The sequence below is a fragment of the Terrapene carolina genome, unplaced genomic scaffold (genome assembly GCF_002925995.2).
Source record: "Terrapene carolina triunguis isolate 2854851 unplaced genomic scaffold, T_m_triunguis-2.0 Scaffold22, whole genome shotgun sequence".
Classification (NCBI taxonomy): domain Eukaryota; kingdom Metazoa; phylum Chordata; order Testudines; family Emydidae; genus Terrapene; species Terrapene triunguis.
Window position 1 is genome coordinate 12,312,661 of NW_020664373.1, and position 20,965 is coordinate 12,333,625.

The window sequence follows — 20,965 nt, forward strand, 5'->3', positions numbered from 1 at the left end:
TTGAGGATATGAATTAGGAGCCCATAAAAGTGAAACCTTTCAGCTACTAATATTGAAGATTTTAACTGTACTCGACCAGGGATGCTGGAAAAAATTGTATAGTGGAGATGCTGAGAGATGTTGATCCAAACTGTAAACCCTGTACAACATGATGGAAACCACTTCAAGCCAGGAGGTGTGGCAGCACCCCCAGCACCCCTAGTTCCAGCACCTATGTACTCACCTTCACAGTGAAGCCAATTGGTCTTTGGGTGCAGTACAGGTAGGCCCTATGTTAATTGTTATCCTACCATCTAAGATAGCTAACATTGGACATTTGTCATTTTACTTGTATGGCTATTTGTCTATGCAGACTGGGAGAGTTTGGGAGTGAAGGAGCAGCTGACACAATGAATTAATATGCTTTAGCCTTCAGATGAAAAGGCAGGCCTAATTTCAAACTCTTATTTAGATCAAGAAGAAAAAGTGAATTTGAAGGGAATTTCATCCAAAGTCCCTAGTAGACAAAATTACTCCTCAGTTTTATCCCAACAGGGGTGGAATAGAAGGGTAAGATATTACAATATGTGGAAACTGGCCCACACTTTGCTCTAACCAGTACTATTATCTCTTTCCTCCTATGAATTCAAAATTTATATAACTAAAAACCCCCTGAGAATAAATTGGGTTAAACTTATATTTCCACATTACCATTAAATGTTCAGGGCTGCACAGGATTTAGCCACGCAGCTCCTAGTCAAGTAGCTAAATCCATCATAACACTGAAAATTTAGAAGAATGTGGAAAATAAGATTTCTGTTATAAAAGACCAAAAATAAGAACTGGCTCTCCATGAAGGTGAATGAAACAAAAAGCTAGGGTTTAAAAAAAAACACATACATTACACAAAAGAAAAGCTGCAAGTTATGTTTAGACTCCCTGCAGAGGGAGAAAAGAAACAGACTGCAAATTTCTGAATGGTATTTTACCGTGAACCTGGAAGCATGCATGCTGCTGGACATGGAATGGCCCCCATAAAAGAACTACAAAACAGAAATAAAAAAAAGTCAGTCAGTCATGACAAGACAAACAAGATGAAGTGACACATGCATGAAAAGGAACAAATGTGCAATAAAAATTAAACTCATTTACTTAAGATAGAACCATTCTTTGGGTCAAAATGGGCTCTCACACTGGTACAATTTCATTGAAATCAGGGAAGTTACTCCTGATTTACATTAAAGTGAAATCACAATTAGACCCTTTATGTTTAAGGATCTTCAGAGTTTTACATTAATCTCTTACTATGCTATCACAAGCTTTCCACAGAATCTACCTCAGATAGCACGAAGACATAAAAACCCAAATGAGATTAAAAAAGAATGCAGCTGCATCCACACGCTGCATGGTCGATATTGCAAGCTTACATTTTCTCTTCAGCATCCCTTACCTTATATTAGTGCTAGAAAGAAAGTTATACCATGCTATCAAATCATGCAGGTTGCTAGCCAGGCCGGTAATGCTTAGCAAAACTACTGAGGCAGTTTTCCAAGAGAAATGATTAGATGCTGGTTAGCACCTAAGGGTATTCTTAATAGCTTTCTTTTTGATTAAACAATAATGATTCAGATAAGCTGTAAAAGTACTGGGACTGATTTTCAGAAGTATGGAACACCCAAAGAAATCAATAATTGGAGCTGGAGGTGCTAAGCACATTTGAAAATCAGCTCCAATATAGAAACAGTCTAAGGTCAAAACAATCAAAATGTTCACCGTCAAACTGATGTCTTTAAGAGTTGGGTTTTTCCCCCCGATACAAAAGGTTGAATATTCCTGATGGCTCAACAAAACCTACTGGGAATCAACATGAATGGAAAAAGGTCAACTCTCCTCAGCAGGAAAGAAGCCACTCAACTCCTTTTCTGTGCAGAAATGGCACCTCTCCTTCTAAAGTGACAAATCTCAGGAAACATTTTCCCACCTTTAAATTTCTACAGAAAGTTGCAACTGTGCTACATCTCTATGTAGAACAATATAATGCTGCCATCTAATGGCCAGGCAGGACATTATAATGTGTTCTCTACTTGAAAGGAAATTAACTCAGATATTCACAACTTGCCATGTGACTGATATCCACACTCTAAATTTGATATAAATTGCTAGACCTCTGGAGAGACTGGAACATAGGTCATTCTGCTCACAACAACAAACTAGCAGCAGTAGCATAGGCAAAACTGCACCATATTAATTAGATCATTGAATGTTAAAGTGTTTTGTATTCACAGCGTACAAAAAGCCTCTTAGTTCCCTTAGTTCTAGGACAAGTGTACATAATTCAGTAGTGAGGGAGGAAAACATGCATTCTTATGAACATATAGATTTATTTCACCTTTTCATCAGCAGATGACCTCCTATTCATCTGGAATCAAAAATTAGTTATGCAATTAATTTAAACAAATGTACAAAAATAACCTAAAACAGTTTAAAAACAATCTGGTTTGTGTTCTCTATTGTATCTTCCCATATGCTCACTTGCTGCATGAGAAAATGTATTAGCAAAAAGAGTCCCAGTGGTCTCACTGGATAGTGACTCTTGTCCCTCCTACGCAGAAACACATGAAAAATGGATCTAAGATTTCTTTTCTGAGTGTATCTTTACATCTGCATGGAGGGACTCGGGGGGTGGGGTGGGGGGGGGAGGCGAGGGAGGAGAGTAAAGATCCCTGCTTGCAGATCTCAATGCAGGATGAGGCTATACTCAGAAATTAAATCAGGACTTATTTATTTAGGCCAAATCATTAGACAAATTTGTTTTGGTTTAAGAATTACATTTACATGCCAAAGTAAATAAGAATTGAATGTGCTGTTCCCAGAAAAGATGTTTGCATCTAGTAATCTGTATAGAAAAACTCCTCCAGCTGTCTTGGTATCTTATTTATACAGTACATATCTTACTGCATTAATGGGGAGGTAGCTCACCAATCCCTCTGCCTACTGAGATAAGAAAACGCCTCTTTGTTTGCCTTCCAACCTACCATTTGCTAAAGTAAACAGAGTTCTTTACCTGAGACATTCTTTACCTGAGACATTAAAGATTTGTATGCCAGAAAAAACAGAGGTGTAAAATACAAGCATGAATACTGTTTGAGCCAAATCTTTACTTTGATGCAAATGGAATCTTTACCTAAGAAAGAATGATGGGAACTTGGTCTGTCAGGTGCCCTTAATGCTTCAAACCAGGAGCTGGTTGAAATGTGCTAATTTAAGAATTTTAAATTAAAACCAAAAAGGAAAATGGTTTTGAAAATTGATTTCCTTACCTCCCGCCCCCCCCTTTTTTTTCAAACAGCCACTACTACTTCAAATAATAAAACAGATAGGAAAAGTTTGCAATTTACCATGAATGTAATAGGGGCTAGATAAAACAAAACAAAAAAAGTTTTGTCTCCTGAGTTTAAAAAATGACTTTCATAAATCCTGTGCTGCTTAAAGAATGCACAGAAAAGGAGATCCTCCCACCTGTTGCATTTCACTCTTCAGTCTAGTAATGCCACTTCTTTCTGTTTTAGTTGCTCCAGTGTGCCCCACTTCATGAATAGAAATTGCAGGGCTGGAGGTAGAGGAATCTAGAGGCCGCACTAAAGAAAGAAACAAGGAAGTTTTCTAGATTAAACGTAGCTATGTTTAAGTAATAATAAGAATACAACTTAAAACTGTATGTAAAAATTAAAGGAAAAACACCTTGTATCTCAGGACTATGCACTTTCCATGATATCTCTTTACTTCCAATAAGATTAAAAGCATAAGTCAAACTTTCAAATCAGAATGGCCTAAAGTTAGGTTTCTAAATCCATATTTAGACATTTAAATATTTTTGGCCCAATTTTCAAAGCTAGTGGGAATCTGCAGCTCCCAATGTCTTCAGTGGGGTTTTTTGAGTGCTCAACCCTTCCAAATATTTTGGCCTAAATATGGATTTAGGAGCCAGGAATTCCTGGGAACTATCGATATGTCCATTGAAGTTTAGACAGGCCAGATGTTTTTGTTCTCAATATCCTTCAACCCTGGTCACATTAGATATTCTCATTTTAAAAGTCTGTCTGCGTATCACTGAGAACTTGACATGGCCTAACTTTAGTGCACAATGTTTTCTGTATTCATGAATATTTTAAAACAATTTGATGTGCAGTTACTTAACATGATTTGCAGAGCTGTGAAAGGATGAACCTTCAAAAATGGTCGTTAGGTAGGACGGAGACAGAGCTCTGCTTTGTCAATGTCCATTACATGCCCAGAACAAATGATGGAAACACTATAGCATCTAGCATCTATAAATATTTGCCATTCACAAGCATTTTCACCAGCTCCCAGTTTCAGACCCACATCTATGTTTTAAGTTTAATAATGAGCCTTAATTATCATCTAACTGTGTGCACATAAGTGAAATCAACCAACACTAAACATTGTATCAGACCTTATGTAGGAGCTTCTCATTTTTGTGCACCTACACAGAGACCAGACACAACCCTAGTCCTTGTGCTCAGAGTGATCCTGGCTAGTCCTGACAGCAACCCTAGCCTACCCTAAACAGGTGGAGGGGAGAGGGCCATTCCCCTCCTCATCTTTTAACATCCTGCACAGGTGGGTCTATACTGAGTGGGGAGCACATACTGTGCCCTGTAAAAGGGTGTAAGGCAGGAGTTGCTCTGGCTCACACTTCCAGATGTTCATTCATTTACACCAGCTGGGAATCTGGCCTTCCATGCCTAAATCTAATACAATGTCTCCCAAAGCTCCCACTGAGACACCATGCATCTGTCCCCCGCACAACAACGTGGCAGGGGCTGTATGACCACACCAAAGCCCAATCCTAGAACAGTTTACAGTTTAAGGATTATTCTGCATTCAAAAATGAAGAGATGACAGAACAATGAAACTATCTCTGCCATGATAAAGTACGTCACCTGGCTGATACACATGTTGAGGGGCAAGATAGGTTATAAACAGACCACTCTTTGTACATATAAAAATGCTTGATGCAATCTCACTACAATTCTTACTCCATCCCTCCTGTCTGGAAAGATCACATATTTCCACAGATGTGTCCAAAAATGATTACATGGTTTTACAATATTGCTATATTAAAAATTCTATAGTTCAAAATAATACTTGGGGTACTGAAAATAACAGGCATGTTTGTTTTTGGATATTAAATCCTTGTGTTTCATACATAATCGGGATCTCTGCAGCAAACATTTCTAAAGAGGAGACTGCTGCTTATAAAACTTAAAATAAACTCTGCATCTAAATAGCTCTTGCTCAATATATACATGCACAAGTTAGAATACATTCAAGCAACCAAATAGACAACTTACTGCTTCTTTCAACGCCAAACTCTTTCCCACTCAAAATATGGTGCAGGAGATTTTTCATATCAAAGGGGCTTAGATTCATTAAACTTTCTGAGGCTTCTTCACCTAGTGAAAAAATACTATACTAGGTCATTCATACTGTAGTTTTTCTAGGAAAACAGGGTTAATTCCTAGTTATGGTCTGTTATTAATACTTGCTTATTTTTTTTTTAAAAAAAGCAAAAAGTAGTTGACAAACCCTAAAGAGGTAATCTTCATAAAAGGAACCCTAATTATTATTTGTACTAGGGTTTGGGCAAAACCTCATAGAAGCTAGTGGGTATAACAGCTATCCTTCATCAGGATAGATGTAAGAAAAAGTTAAGGCTCCTTTATGAAAGAAAATAGCTGAAACAATAGGAGCCACCACCCAAAACACAGGCCACATTCAAGGCTGCTGGTCAGGAATCTGAACTATGTGGACAGAGGAATTTTCCTGAGGATTGATTGCAAATGCATAGGACTGGATATTTTTATTGTTGATGGAGCTGTCCGTGTAAGAGACAGAAGCAGGAGAAACACCACAGAAGCAGCCAGAGAAGGCCAGAGAAACATTCGTAGCATGACCCCAAGAAAAAGTTAAGTGAGAGAAAGCTTTTGGGCAGAGTGCTGGCTGGAAAGAGGCTTGGAACATTGAGCAAAGAAACTATCTCCTGCTTTTCCATTCTTACTGTGTTCTGGGAAACAGGACTTTGTATATTTTTTGTAAACAAACAGGATTGTATAAAAAAAAAATCCTAACTCCATCATCAGTTTCTCTTCCTAATAGAAATAACCCACAAGTTCCCAAATACAGGCTAAGTATAATACTGGGTCACAAGACGTAATTTTTTTTTTAAATCAGTGTGCTCCAGTTTGCCAGGGAGGGTAGCAAGGTCTCTGACTTCATGCCCAGGAGATAGAAAAACTGGGAAGCCTACCAGCTGCTGCTGACTGGAAGCTTCCCACACAGGATTCACTTAGTGGGCCACAGACACTGAGACCACCTAGGACACAGAAATCTGGGCGGACCCTATGTCCACTCAGTATCAGCATCAAGATTTGACTATGATTTGGTACCAATTAACTCTTATCACTTCTGATAATTGCTCCTACTGCTACACAGGACTATAACACCTTTAAATTTTACTGTTGGGCAACTCTTTCAATTGTTCATGGATTTCCCTTTAGCTTCACTGCTTCCTCCTGTGATGAACTTCGAAGCTGTATTAGCTATGCAGTGTACAGCTCATGTATTTAATTCCCATTTGCAGTAGGATATGAGTAACAGGTGAGAATAGGTCTTATATATCCCCTTTGGGAGGTCAGGGAAATAAAATTAAAGAGAAAATATGTCAATATTCAGAAATTTAGATACTAACTCTACCACAGCCAAGCATATGTAGGACTGCAGCATGTGTGTGTGGGGAGGGGGGTGGGAGAGAAATCTAGGGGAAGGCTGAATGCCTCTAACTTTGTAATTGATATAAAGTCACTTCAAGTAGAAATTCCAAAAGCATCTAAAGCTATGTCTATACATACAGCGCTGCAATGGCGCAGCTGCACCGGCACAGCTGCACCACTGCCTGTGTGGTGAAGACACTCTATGCCAATGGGAGAGAGTTTTCCCGTCACCATAAAAAACCCACCTCCATGAGCGACGACATAGCACTGTCCACACAAGCGCTTATGTTGGTGTAACTTAATTCACACCGCTGAATGACACAAATTTTGCTGATATAGCCTATGTCTACACTACAGCCTAAATTTCATTGAAAGTCAGGGTGTGTCTACATTACAAGTGCTACGGCTACATCACTGTAGTGCTTTTGGGTAGACACTTATTACAGCTACAGAAAGTAATAAATCCACCCCCTTAAGATGTGGTAGCCAGGTCAATGGAAGAATTCTTCTGTTGACCTAGTGGTGTCTACGGTGGGGTTAGATTGGCCTAACTAATTAGCACAGGGCATTAAATTTTTTACAGCCCTGAGCAATTTAGATTGGTCAACCTAAGTTTTAGTTTTCAGAGTAGCAGCCGTGTTAGTCTGTATCCGCAAAAAGAACAGGAGTACTTGTGGCACCTTAGAGACTAACAAATTTATTTGAGCATAAGCTTTCGTGGGCTACAGCCCACTTCATCGGATGCATAGAATGGAACACACAGAAAGAAGATATTTATACATACAGAGAACATGGTATGGCTACTTCCACCTTTTCAACTGTAAGAGGCCAATCAATTGAGATGAGCTATCATCAGCAGGAGAGAGAAAACAACAACCTTTGAAGTGATAATCGAGATGACCCATAGAAGGTGTGAGGATATTTTAACATGGGGAAATAGATTCAATTAGTGTAATGACCCAACCATTCCCAGTCTCTGTTCAAACCTAAGTTAATTGTATCTAATTTGCATATTAATTCAAGTTCAGCAGTCTCTCTTTGGAGTCTGTTTTTGAAGTTTTTTTGTTGCAAAATTGCCACCTTCAAGTCTGTCACTGGGTGGTTAGAGAGGTTGAAGTGTTCTCCCACTGGTTTTTGAATGTTATGATTCCTGATATCAGATTTGTGTCCATTTATTCTTTTGCGTAGAGATTGTCCGGTTTGGCCAATGTATATGGCAGAGGGGCATTGCTGGCACATGATGGCATATATCATGTTGGTAGATGTGCAGGTGAACGAACCCCTGATGGCGTGGCTGATGTGATTAGGTCCTATGATGGTGTCACTAATAAGTGCTAATAAGTGATGGTCACATAAACACCACCCTATACCGGAAACCTACTGACTGCTATACTTACCTGCATGCCTCCAGCTTCCATCCAGGACACACCACATGATCCATTGTCTACAGCCAAGCTCTAAGATACAACCACATTTGCTCCAATCCCTCAGACAGAGACAAACACCTACAAGATCGCTATCAAGCATTCTTAAAATACAATACCCACCTGCTGAAGTGAAAAAACAGATTGACAGAGCCAGAAGAGTACCCAGAAGTCACCCACTACAGGACAGGCCCAACAAAGAAAATAACAGAACGCCACTAGCCGTCACCTTCAGCCCCCAACTAAAACCTCTCCAGCGCATCATCAAAGATCTACAACCTATCCTGAAAGATGATCCCTCACTCTCACAGATCTTGGGAGACAGACCAGTCCTCGCTTACAGACAGCCCCCCAATCTGAAGCAAATACTCACCAGCAACCGCACACCATACAACATAAACACTAACCCAGGAACCTATCCTTGCAACAAAGCCCGATGCCAACTCTGTCCACATATCTATTCAAGTGACACCATCATAGGACCTAATCACATCAGCCACGCCATCAAGGACTCGTTCACCTGCACATCTACCAACGTGATATATGCCATCATGTGCCAGCAATGCCCCTCTGCCATATACATTGGCCAAACCAGACAGTTCTTCTACGCAAAAGAATAAATGGACACAAATCTGACATCAGGAATCATAACATTCAAAAACCAGTGGGAGAACACTTCAACCTCTCTAACCCTCAGACACAGACTTGAAGGTGGCAATTTTGCAACAAAAAACTTCAAAAACAGACTCCAAAGAGAGACTGCTGAACTTGAATTAATATGCAAATTAGATACAATTAACTTAGGTTTGAACAGAGACTGGGAATGGTTGGGTCATTACACTAATTGAATCTATTTCCCCATGTTAAAATATCCTCACACCTTCTATGGGTCATCTCGATTATCATTTCAAAGGTTGTTTTTTTCTCTCTCCTGCTAATGATAGCTCATCTCAATTGATTGGCCTCTTACAGTTGGTATGGATACTCCCACCTTTTCATGTTCTCTGTATGTATAAATATCTTCTTTCTGTGTGTTCCATTCTATGCATCCGATGAAGTGGGCTGTAGCCCACGAAAGCTTATGCTCAAGTAAATTTGTTAGTCTCTAAGGTGCCACAAGTTCTCCTGTTCTTTTTAAGTTTTAGTTGTAGACCAGGCCTCAGTGCGACTTAGTCAGGGCAGCCTAAGGGCTTGACTACACAGCCCAGCAGTTCGGACTTCGGGGTGTGTGAACTGCAGCGCACACTAGTGTACTGTGCTGTAACTCCCCCGCCCCCCATGTGGACACTGCAGGCATGAACTAAAACATATCTAGTTCATGTTAACATAGCCCTCATTAAACAGGATTAAGTTAACACACACTAGGAACCTTTTAGTTTGTGCCTGCACCATCCACATGGGGGAGTTACAGCATAGCACACTAGTGTGCGCTGCAATTCACACCCCCATAGTCTGTACTGCGGGACAATGTACACGTCTAAATAGCTAGGACACTTTTTAAAAGGAGTGTGGGTATTTCTTTATGTCAAAAGGATGCTAGGAATGCAGATTATTTTCAAAGTTTGTAACTGTGTGTGTTGGATAAAGGATTTAATTAAAAAACAGATTGTGTTTAAGCTGAGCTGTCCTGGGAAAATAAAAGCTAAAAACCACACACACAAAATTGGGAGTCTGCTTAAAAATAGAATTATTGTATTAGGATTTTTAAAGCCCCCCCCCCCCCCCAGAATGTCTCTTTACGGTGTTTATTGAAGGGAGAATTTTGATAGAGATATTTTAAGAAAAGGGCCATGTTAAAAATAAGCAAATTATTTATCTTGTCCTATGTAACTGAAATGTTGATCATTGGGGGCGGGGAGAGGAGAGAGATTTGTTTACTACAGTATTACAGTACAATTGGACTTACCTGAACAGTTCAAACTGCGAAGCAGCTCAGTAGCCATCACCTGAATTATTAGTCCAATGCGGAGTCTGAGCATCTCTGCAAAAAGGCTGGGCTGTGACCTGACGTACATAGCCAAATACACCACTATCTCCTGGCATGAGCAAATGAACAAAGGATATCTATTCAGGGGCATTCATCATAACTCTGGCCAGCACCAGACAACACAAGAAACAGAAGGTACAGCATGAAAAAACCCCATTCCTTCCACGTGTTTTATACCTGGGTAAGGACTGCAATACTGATGTCTTGCCCACTGGCTTCATAAATAAGCTTTGACAACTCTTCAGGTGGCAGAGGGCTAAGGAAAGTGAACCAGACAGTTAGGAGTGCTTATGATGCTTATTATTTTCTACATGTGTCAATTGTTTGGATTTAGAGGTTTTAATTTGAAGTGTCTAACTTAAAATGCACCAAAACAACTTTGCTTTATAGATCTTACAGACCCGCGATTCCTTCTGAAAATAACAGTTAATAATTTGGAAACTGTAACAAGGGCCTCCTGTTTGCCCTCGCTCTATGGGACCCCTGCGCCCCCAAATCAGCCAGAGACCTCTTCTGGGTGCAATCACCAGTGCCTTTTATTTACAGTGTCAGCTCCCACCGCCTTTTATTCACAGACCACTCCAAACTAGCAACCTGGGGGACAGCTCGCTTCTCCAGCACGCAGGGACGCACAGCCCTTGGCTCCTCCCTTTCCTTTCTCCCCCCTTCGCTTCCTTCCTGCCAGCCCCATAGAGCCCCGCTGGCTAATAAAGCCCACAGGTGCTTCCCTTCTATCAATTAGGCATGGCATACTCAGTCAGCTCCAATTAATGCTTCTTAATTGGATCTGGGCTAACAGGGGGCTGGCTCAGGCTCTCCTGGCCAGCATCCTGTTACAGAAACACTGTATCAGCAGTAGGAACTCTGAAATACAAGACATCCAGACTGAGACAGAGCTAAGACTTACGCGGTAATAGTTTTTTCACGCGGCTCAGGTGGCAGGCCCACTGTAAGTTGCTTGTGGTGTGACAGAAGGTCTGTGCATGCCTATTACAGTACAATAGAGAAAGCAAGAGAGCCCACGCTGTTAAGTTATATGGCAACAATGATAATTTTTTTTTAATTCTAGAAAAAAAAAGCATTTCTTCAGTAATTCCTCAGTGTATTTGCATCTGCTACTAAATGTACAGTTCAGAGGCAGATCCTCAGCTATTGTAGATTAAATGTACATTAATGTAGATTGTCATAGGTCCACTGAAGCCAATGGAGATATGACAATTTCACCTTCAGTGGTGCTAGCTCTGGCCTATGGAGTATTCTAACCCTTCCTATATTATTATGACTTGGTTATTTACAAGATAAAATAGATAAAGTTACAAGAAAACTTCATTGGTGTGTGTGGGTGTGAGAGAGAGAATGTATGTAGTATTACAGCCAGAAAGACTCTGAACAATTGTATCCCTTCAAAAAAAAGATTCTCTGTATGTAATATACTGTCCTATAGTCAGTTTAGACACTTGAATTCATTTCCAAATAGGCACTGCCCTCCCCCACCCCAGTCCTGCTGTATGTTACCTTCTTTATGTTGGTCTTAGTGCAAAGATAGGACTGGTGTTTAGTTTAACAGCTATAAGCCCCTGAATCAAAGCCCATTGAGAGCAGAGCAATGTTTCCCAACCCCCCTGAGAACTAATCATACCCTCATCCTCCCCTGCACTCCATTGTCAGAGTCCTAACATCCTAATTTATAAATTTTTCAATGCCCCATGCCCAGCTAGCCCTTCGTGGCCCCTCTAGGAAGACAGGAAAAGAACATGCTTCACACTTAGGGAAATGGTGCAGTGCAGTTACAACAAATTGCTCACTGTAGCCTGTGTGTGTGTGATGGTCAAAGCGCTGCAATAGCATTGCACAGGATGAAAAGCAAGCCAAAAAATGGCTAGGAATGATAGCAATATGCAAATCTCAGGAACTTACTGTAACTAAGTATAAGCACGGCAATTGGAGACTTATTTATGACAGCCGAAAGGAAATAATTTTTAATGATCAGGATGAAATCAATGGCCAGGTTTACATTACAAACTTATATCAGTATAACTATGTCGCTCAGGGGTGTGAAAAATCTACACCCTGAGCAACGCAGTTATACCGACCTAACCCCCGGTGTAGACATAGCTACTGCCTCTCACGGAGGTGGATTAACTATGCCGGCAGGAAGATGCTCTCCCATCAGCGTAGTAGCTTCTTTACTAAAGCGCTACAGCAGTGCTGTACATGCAGACAAGCCCAAGGTGTAGACAACGGACTTCTGCCATTTTCCTTAAATAGTTCCAGATGTTTTGTCATTCCTGTATATTTTAATATACTTAGACTTTAGACTGTAAGCTCTTTGGGAAAGGGATCATCCTTTTGTACTGGCCTATGATTTCCCTGCCATTACAGGGGTCTTGGGCACTGGTGCACCTTGCTCTTTCCTATTCTCTGCCTTTGGCACATAGTCTAGTCTCCTGTGGGCTGTAATACTTTGGTCTAATTTTGATTGTTGGGTTTAGTGCATGGGTGCTGATGGCCTATGATGTACAGGAGGTCAGACTAGATGGTCCCTTCTGGCCTTAAACTCTATGACTGGGGCTCCAAGGCACTACGGTAACACAAATAAATAATTATTATATTCAAGACACCTTTTTATTTTTTTAAAAAATCTTCATCTAACCTTCTCCAGTACTGCAGAACCTTTCTAGTCTCACTTCACTAATCTACAACCCTCATGTCTCCAAATAACCAGGCAACCTCACTCAGATTTTACCTTTCTCAGAGAAGTTCAAAGGCAGAGTTTTATTGTAAGGTTTCATGTTACTAAGCCTTCATTGCTGCTCTAAAATATACTACAGCATTCTCTTTGCTTTAACACACTTGATGGAAGGTAAAACCAGAATGGGGTAAACATAGGCCACATTGTAATTTGTGTTTTGAGTGTTAATAGACAAAACTATTTGAGAATATCTGTTTCTGGGGCACACAGGAGGGAAACTGAAGAAATTGGCAACATTTGTGTTTGTTGTACCTCAGCCAGAACTTCCACTCTCTTTTTGAGTATGCCAGAGATGTAACGAATTAACCCCCACTCTTGGTTCTGGCCTGCCTTGCTGTAGAGCTCATTGAGCAGACAATGAATGGTGACTCCATACTGGCCATTCAGCTCTGTATCCCAGTCTGGGCCTCTGCCGGAAGAAAAAGCAGAAATGACAACTTTGGTGCCCAGGAGCAAAGAATGCAGATTTCTAAAGACAATCCATGCAGAGACATGACAGATGGTGAAAGCAGGAAACTGAACCTCCGTATGATCCTGCAAGGTGCCAAGCAGTCTGGCCCTAATCCAACAGATCACTTGGGAAGGAATTTACAAGCACAGAGGGCAATTAGGCATCTATTAGAAGTCAACAGGATTTGGGCACATAAATCTCTTTGGAAACCCCACACTTACATTCTTGCTTAAAGTTAAGCATGTGAGTAGTCTCGCTGAAGTCAACAGAGCGGCTCTCATGCTTGAAGTTAAGGATTTATTTAGATACTTTGTTGGATCAGGAACAAGGTGCTCAGCACCTTGCAGGACAAAGCCAAATAACAATGGCTTTCACCAACAGTGTTGAAGATTGAATTAGTTTCTTCAATGTGTCAAGGGTTTCTCATAGATTTTTTTCATGTTGCCTTTTCTCAAGTTGTTAATCAAACTTTCACACTATACCCTATTAGATTTGACATCTTCTGGGCATCAAAAGAAGGTGGTAATGCTGCTGCTGTTCATCATGGTGAAGATGTTGAAAGAGGTAGTGAGTTTATTTTTGCAACTGTGTTTGGGGTTTGAGAATTCTGCACTCTAGCAGTAGGTCATAGGAATCCAAACACTCTGTAGAAAACTGCTGGAGATTATACAAATTAAATAGTGACATTCTTCTTGGGAAACTACATCTTTCATATTTCTAAACTTCTGGAAGGGGCATGAAGAAGAAGTTCAGATGAACAAAAAGTTTATCTCCTGTGTTCTTAACTCCCTCCAAGAGTATCATGATGGTGAAGAACTTGGCTCCCTGTTGATTATGCTTCATAATATTACCACAGTGCCCCCCCAGCTAATTTTGGTGGGAAGCAGTGCATCAAAGGGGGCTTGCCTTTGGAAAGATGATGTTGCTGTGACATTGGCCCAACACCGTGGAAATGTGGTGGGTTGATATAAAGGGCAAGGGAGAAAAATGAGGCTGCTAGACATATGCTCAGAAAGATCCCAGGGCCAACAAAGGCCCTGCTGTGAGAAGCAAAACACAGAAGTATACAAAAGATCATGTGTGCTATTAAGAAAACCAAGCATTGGGTGAAGTGTCCCCCACCCTTAAGCTAACTCTCTGCCAATATCCTGTAGTGTTTCTTCAACATAAAAAAAAACCAAATTAGTATGTATTAGTAAATACACTCTTACAAAACTGCTGTTGGATTAAATTTGTGTTCTGTTCTCATCAATCCTGTTTAGTTACTGGGCTATTTTACTATGTTTAGCAGCTCCAATTAGACATTCCCAAGAGTGTTTTGAGGATTGTTGGATTTTAGCCATTGGGTCACTTTAACATGCAAGAAACAAAGAAAAATTCATTAAAACTACATTTGCACTCCATTCAGACAAGCGGTACTCTTTTATATACTGAAAAATAACACAACGAAACAATTTTGCACTAAATGTCCACGTGCCTACCTACCTGTGTATAAAAATTCTACCCCAACTTCTTGTGAACTTATTGGTGCACAATAATATTGTATCATGTACTGTATTTTGCGAATATAGAAGACTTACGTATTTGATTTCAGTGAGCTTTGTTCCAGGCTTCAAGTGCCAGTGCATATTTTATGTTAAACAATTCCTCATCAAGTCCTTGTGTTCTTACCTGTCTCACCTAAAATCTGTACATATATGCATTAGTATACTTAAGGTACCTGTAAATATCCCCATAAAAAACAAACTATTAAAGTAGACTGAAATGTTTACAATATCTACGCTTTTGTTTGGGGAACCTGTGATGGAACTTCCAGACAAGCTGAAGAGACAATTCAGAAAACCCTTGATAACTTACTTTATTATATACAAGACGTATAATATATCTGCTTGATCATGTAGAGTTGGGCACTCCTTCAGCTGTTCAACTAACTTCTCACAATCCAAATCACCATGATCATCTTTGGGTAAGTGCAAAACAGCTTCAGAATCCTGATCATCAAAGACAGAAGAGATTTTAAAAAAAAATCCCACCAACAAAAGTATGAAAGAATAAGTAGATGGAACACTAACTCATTAGCTCTGGCTACTCACTGGAGAAGACATAATAATGCACAGTAATACAATTCCTTATTTGAAATTTAGATACACCATGCAGTTTACATCAAGCTACAGTAGAGATGGTGATTAATCCCAGAAAATATAACAGCTAATATGGAACATTCCCAATACAGTCACAAATACTTTTGGTCCAGTGAGTCAGCAGAGATATTATAATACGAGAAAGATTTTTGGCCAAAGAAACTAGAAATTTTGTAACAGCAGGAAACAAACTATTCTCATCTCTCTCCTGTCATGTGTTATTAACTTTATAAATCAGATGTGCATGGGCACTGATCTATTAATTTTTTTAAACTAACAAATTTAGTTGAAATCAAGTAAAAGAAGATTTCCCAACAAGTTCTATTGGTTTCTTCATCTGTACTTCTAAATGGTGCTTTGCAAGTGAAGATATTGCCATTAGCAATTTTCTAAACAACGTATACAATGAATTGGCAGCAAATTAGTTGAGGGAAAATTGTGGTTAGATGAAAGTGATTCTGTTTAATAAACTGTCGGGTGTTGCATGACTAATGCACTCAGGACCATATCCTTTTTCCACGTGCATAAGCGAATATTGGCCTTTGAAGAGAGGAATCCTGCAAGGGGTGGAATCCCATCCTTCCAGGATATGAAACATTTTGCAGCTGACAGTGCACTCTTATAACTGCAGTAGCCTCTGTTGGAGCTATATCTCCAACCTGGTGGGGTTTGGCTGGTAAAGCCACACAGCCACTAGCCATGCCCTGTCCTTTCACAAATCCCCCTCCCCACACACTGCTGTGAATTGAACTTCTTGGAGAACAGCTCAATGGTGGATGGGGAGTGCATATCACACTAAGTTCCCAATATGCTGTCCCTCCATTGCTCTGGTCTTGCGGCCTATCATCCCTATATGGCTATGAAGAGGGTGGGGCAGGATTTGCCTCTAAAAGATAAGTACAAGTTATTTTACTAAGTTTTGCTAATGTAAAAGGAAACATTTCATTCAATAACATACAATTAACTATAATTTCCAAACAAAAACCCCTTTAATGGCCAAAAGTTCATTCCAAATACAATCTTCCAGAACCTGTTGTATAATCATTCCACTAGTTCACCTTCACTTCAAGAAGATGTGGGGAATCAACGAGATTCAGAGATTTCCGGTGAGTGTTCAAAACTTTAGTTGGAAGAGTCATCGAAGCGCCTGAAAAGCAAAACAATCAACATGTAAAGGAAATGCAACATCTAGTAAAAAAATAATACTGAGTGAAAATGTTAGAAACACCTCCAGCAATCAGAATGCAAGAGCCATGCTGTCTGGGACATGGTACACGTAACTTACACACCAAGTTTCACACTCAGGTTTTTATCTTTTCTCATTAAATAGAGACTGATCCAATGTGATTTAATCACATGGTAGCACCCAAAGGCTCAAGCAGAGTCAGTGCCCCATTGTGCTAGATTCTTTACCAACACCCAGTAAAAAAGACTGTCTGTGCGCCAAAGATCTTACAGTCTAATGATGCAATCTAGCACAACACTTAAGAGTGTGATAAACTTTAAGCACAAGAATAGTCCAACTAAGGCAAGTAGCACAACTCATGTACTTAAAGTTAAGGATGTGCTTTACTTGACTGGGACCTAAAATGATAAGACAGGTGAAGACGAATGGCAAACACCTGGTTAATTTCACATTGTTTTTATTATAGTCTCAGGACAGGCTATTTGTGAAGGACAGGGGATAAGGATAACAGGTTTGTACAATACTATTATTTATATAGGGCCTGATCCAAGGTCCAGTGGAGTCTTTCCATTAACTTCAATGGACACTGGATTTCCATATACATTACATGTCTATTTACAGATGGGTTTAGCTGGTAAATTATCTAATAGCCCTTCAATCTATCCATTATTGTTTATAATGCAGCCCTTTTTTCTATTTGTTCTTGTAATTCTGGAGTTTATGTACATTGACTGGCATTTTCTGGTGTTAAAGATGTTTCATTTCCCAATGTCCTTACTAAAAACAAAAGTGGTCAGTCCATTTTAAAACAACACAAATGTAAAAAAACCCAATACATCCAATCACATTGTGGGATCCCATTTCCATTGTCTTTATCTGTCTTTTTTTATTGTAGGTTCCACTCAAAAACAGCACCTGCAAATATGAGTACAAAATAAATTGGGCTAGTTGCAACTGATTTCATATTGTCCATTTAGATTAAATGTTTAAGTTCCATGGCATGTTAATTGCACAGTTACCATGAAATGACATAGGACTATGGGAATAATGAAGCAATCATATTGAAAACAGAGTAACACACTACCTTGTTACTTTCTAGCAACTGCAATTTACTTGTGTCACCAATTGTCAAATTCTGTTATTTACATTTATCACATTTATCATCCAGTAAGAATTAAAAAAACAGAAAACATACATGGAACATCCAAACCCTTTGCCTTGGCCATTATTGACAGTATCTCTCGCATGGAGTGAACAGCACTGAACATATGAGGCTGATTAGCATCCTTTGAAGTTGGAGGCAGGTAGGACTTATGCGCTGTGCTTTGCAGCACATCGTTTATATACTGGTCCAGCTCATCTTGGCTTTCTGGAGAGAGAGAGACAGATAGAAAAGGCTTATTAAAACAAGTGATTGGAAATATTTACATGTGCTTCCTTTTAGAGGCACAGTATCTTTTTTCCACTGAAAAATAACAGAAAGGCAAAAAAGGACAGAGACCAGAGACAACATAGTGAAGGGACACTGTCAACTTGATTTTTTAAAATTGAACAACTTGAAAAAAAATCATGTTTCTAATAGGTTTCTCTTTGAAATAGTATTTCCTGGATTTTTTCCCCTTAAAAAAAAAAAAGAAAAAAAAAAAAGAAAAATAGCAGGGGAGGTGGTTCTCCAGCTGATGTTTAGAAGGGTCTTTTGGCTGGGCCATAGGGCAACATTACCACACATGATCATGCACACACCTAACTTCACTGTCAGTTTTGCTGCTGCTATTACAGGTAAACACCCTCTTATGAGGGCTGGGGAAGAACGTGCGCATGAGCTCCCTTCCCAAAGAAATACATGAGTATTGTCACCCTACTAGTGCCTGAGACACACAGCGACTGACCATCAACTGTCAAATGCACATAAACAGTGAAAATAAAGACCTTTTTTCTCCCCTCTAAATTAGGTATTATAGTAAACTTAGAATTTAATTATAACAACAGGACACACAATACTTCCAAGTTAAAGATTGTTACCTTTGTCAAATAAATCATCTGGATACACTTCTAATTCATATCCACTTTCGGGACTATCACAGCCATCATTAGAATCATCGAACAGTTTTCCGTCACAGTCTGGATCCAGGAAGCTCAGATGCGTATAGAACGAGGTGCTAAGAAAATCTGACAGTTTGCCTAGCTTTACCCTGCGAACAGGAAAACATGTAAGAAAGAATTAACATCTTTCCATTTTTATATTGGATTGTGCTTCATTGGACAACCCTGGAAACCCCTTCAAAATCCACCCAGGCCCACTGTCACATCCACATTTGGTAATTAGGCAATAATTGGTACCAGCAAAGAAACAAAACAATAAATGTGCCCAGTAAATAATCACAGATCTGGTGGATGCTGTTGTAGCTATTATTATTTATTTGTATTATAGTAGTGCTTAGAGGCCCAAATCAAGGTCACAGCCCCATTGTGCAAGGAGCTGTACATACATATAGTAAGAGATAGAATTTTATCTTTTTGGAGCAGGAATGAATTCCCACAGAATGCTACTTGTTTAATGGAAAAAGGTTTAGCACCACTGAGACCATGGGTTCAGCCTCCTTTGACAAAAATTAAAAGCCACAGGTAGAATGTAAAGCTGATTTAAGGCTCCAAGAGATGCCAATAGTGGGAAATTTAGTAGAAAACTAGTGTGGAAATAATAAACAAATAAGCATTATTTTTATTTATAACCTAATGGGAAGGGGGGGGGGAGAGAGAGAGAGAGAGAGAGCGTGTACACACTTATTCATATATATACATATATAATGCACCTTTAATTTCAAAAATTTGATAAGTATTTTAATGAAGATCATTGTTTTTTATACCATGTTTCTGAAAACCCACAAATCTCCAACATCCAATATTGATGCTTAATTAAGATTTAATTTCAAGCCTTGGAAATCTCAAAAGAACAATCTGTTAATAAAAACGATGGATGTTAGATCTGTAGACCTGGTTCTGCTAAGAACTTTACATTGCTGTTATTTGTAGATCCAACTTGTGACTAATTTCCGTGTAACAATTCAGATTGAAATTCACCCTATGGAGAGGGCTAGCACAAGGTCTATGAACCACTCAGATCTTCAAAACACGGGGACTTAAATGGGACTTAATTCAAAGAAACAGTGGAATAATTGCTTTTGGATAGTGACATTACCTTGCCCCTCCAAAATACCCATCGTCTAATTTTCTTATGGTTGCAAGCACTGCTGGATCAATGTCAGAGCCATCATCGACTAGAAAGAAACATGAAAACTGTATTTAGTTTGGGAACAAATGTCTATTTAATATTTTTAAATCACTTGACCATTTTAACATGATCAGTTTACTTGTAAGTAACCAAAATAGTTTTGATTTTAAAATGGATATTGAGTCACTGATTAAGATCCCAATTGTGTTTACATAGCTGTGTGTGATTGAGTCCTTAGCTGAACTGGGGACTAGTTTTAGGGTACGTATACACTACAAGATTAATTCGAATTTAGATAATTCGAATTTGGGAAACAGATTGTATAAATTCGATTGTGCGCGGCCACACTAAGCACATTAATTCGGTTTTTAACCACATTAATTCGGTGGTGTGCGGCCACACTACCCCATTAATTTTAACCACATTAATTCGGTGGTGTGCGGCCACACTACCCCTAATTCGAATTAACAAAATCGATTTTGGTGCTACTCCGCTTGTCGGGGTGGAGTACAGAAATCGATTTTAAGTGCCCTTTAATTCGAAGTAACTGGCTCCGTTGTGTGGACGGGTTAAGGATTAATTCGGATTAACGCAGCTAAATCCAAATTAAAATCGTAGTGTAGACCAGGCCTAAGTATAGAACTAGAGACAACAGATGGGGGTTAACAGGGAAACAATGAGACAATACTGGTCATCATGATAATTAGTGACCCTAGCACACTGGTGGCCTAGCTGTTGTCAAGTTTTTTGTAGATATCATGGACAAGTTTTAAGGAGGATTTTGAGAAGGATAATGAGGTAGCTTTGTGGATGTTTATGGGAAGCAAACTCCCAAGTCTGCGGAGCAGCATGGGGAAAAGCATGTTTGAAAATTTAACAAATGGGTGGTGGAGGCTGGCATCATGGGCTGATTGGAGGCATGTTGATAGCGTATGAGAGATGATAGGTAGGATAGCCCATGAAAGGCATTGAAAGTGAAGACAAGCCACTTGTGTTTGATGCTATAGAGAAGAGGGCAG

The 20,965-nt window shown here is 39.5% G+C and overlaps 1 protein-coding gene across 1 annotated transcript in view; it reads right to left on the reverse strand.

Annotated features, from left to right (window-relative positions):
- The window catches only part of LOC113406060 (phosphorylase b kinase regulatory subunit alpha, liver isoform-like), a 61,968-nt gene that overhangs the window by 13,013 nt on the left and 27,990 nt on the right, over nt 1-20,965 (reverse strand). The window contains exons 15-27 of the mRNA XM_026648302.1: nt 19,914-19,992; nt 18,737-18,906; nt 17,910-18,083; nt 16,587-16,675; nt 15,245-15,378; nt 13,189-13,345; nt 11,092-11,171; nt 10,362-10,440; nt 10,104-10,233; nt 5,355-5,456; nt 3,499-3,617; nt 2,369-2,398; nt 969-1,022 (exon numbers count right to left, since the gene is read on the reverse strand). Of these exons, the coding sequence (XP_026504087.1) occupies nt 969-1,022; nt 2,369-2,398; nt 3,499-3,617; nt 5,355-5,456; nt 10,104-10,233; nt 10,362-10,440; nt 11,092-11,171; nt 13,189-13,345; nt 15,245-15,378; nt 16,587-16,675; nt 17,910-18,083; nt 18,737-18,906; nt 19,914-19,992 (1,397 nt within the window). The remainder of the gene's footprint in view (nt 1-968; nt 1,023-2,368; nt 2,399-3,498; nt 3,618-5,354; nt 5,457-10,103; nt 10,234-10,361; nt 10,441-11,091; nt 11,172-13,188; nt 13,346-15,244; nt 15,379-16,586; nt 16,676-17,909; nt 18,084-18,736; nt 18,907-19,913; nt 19,993-20,965) is intronic.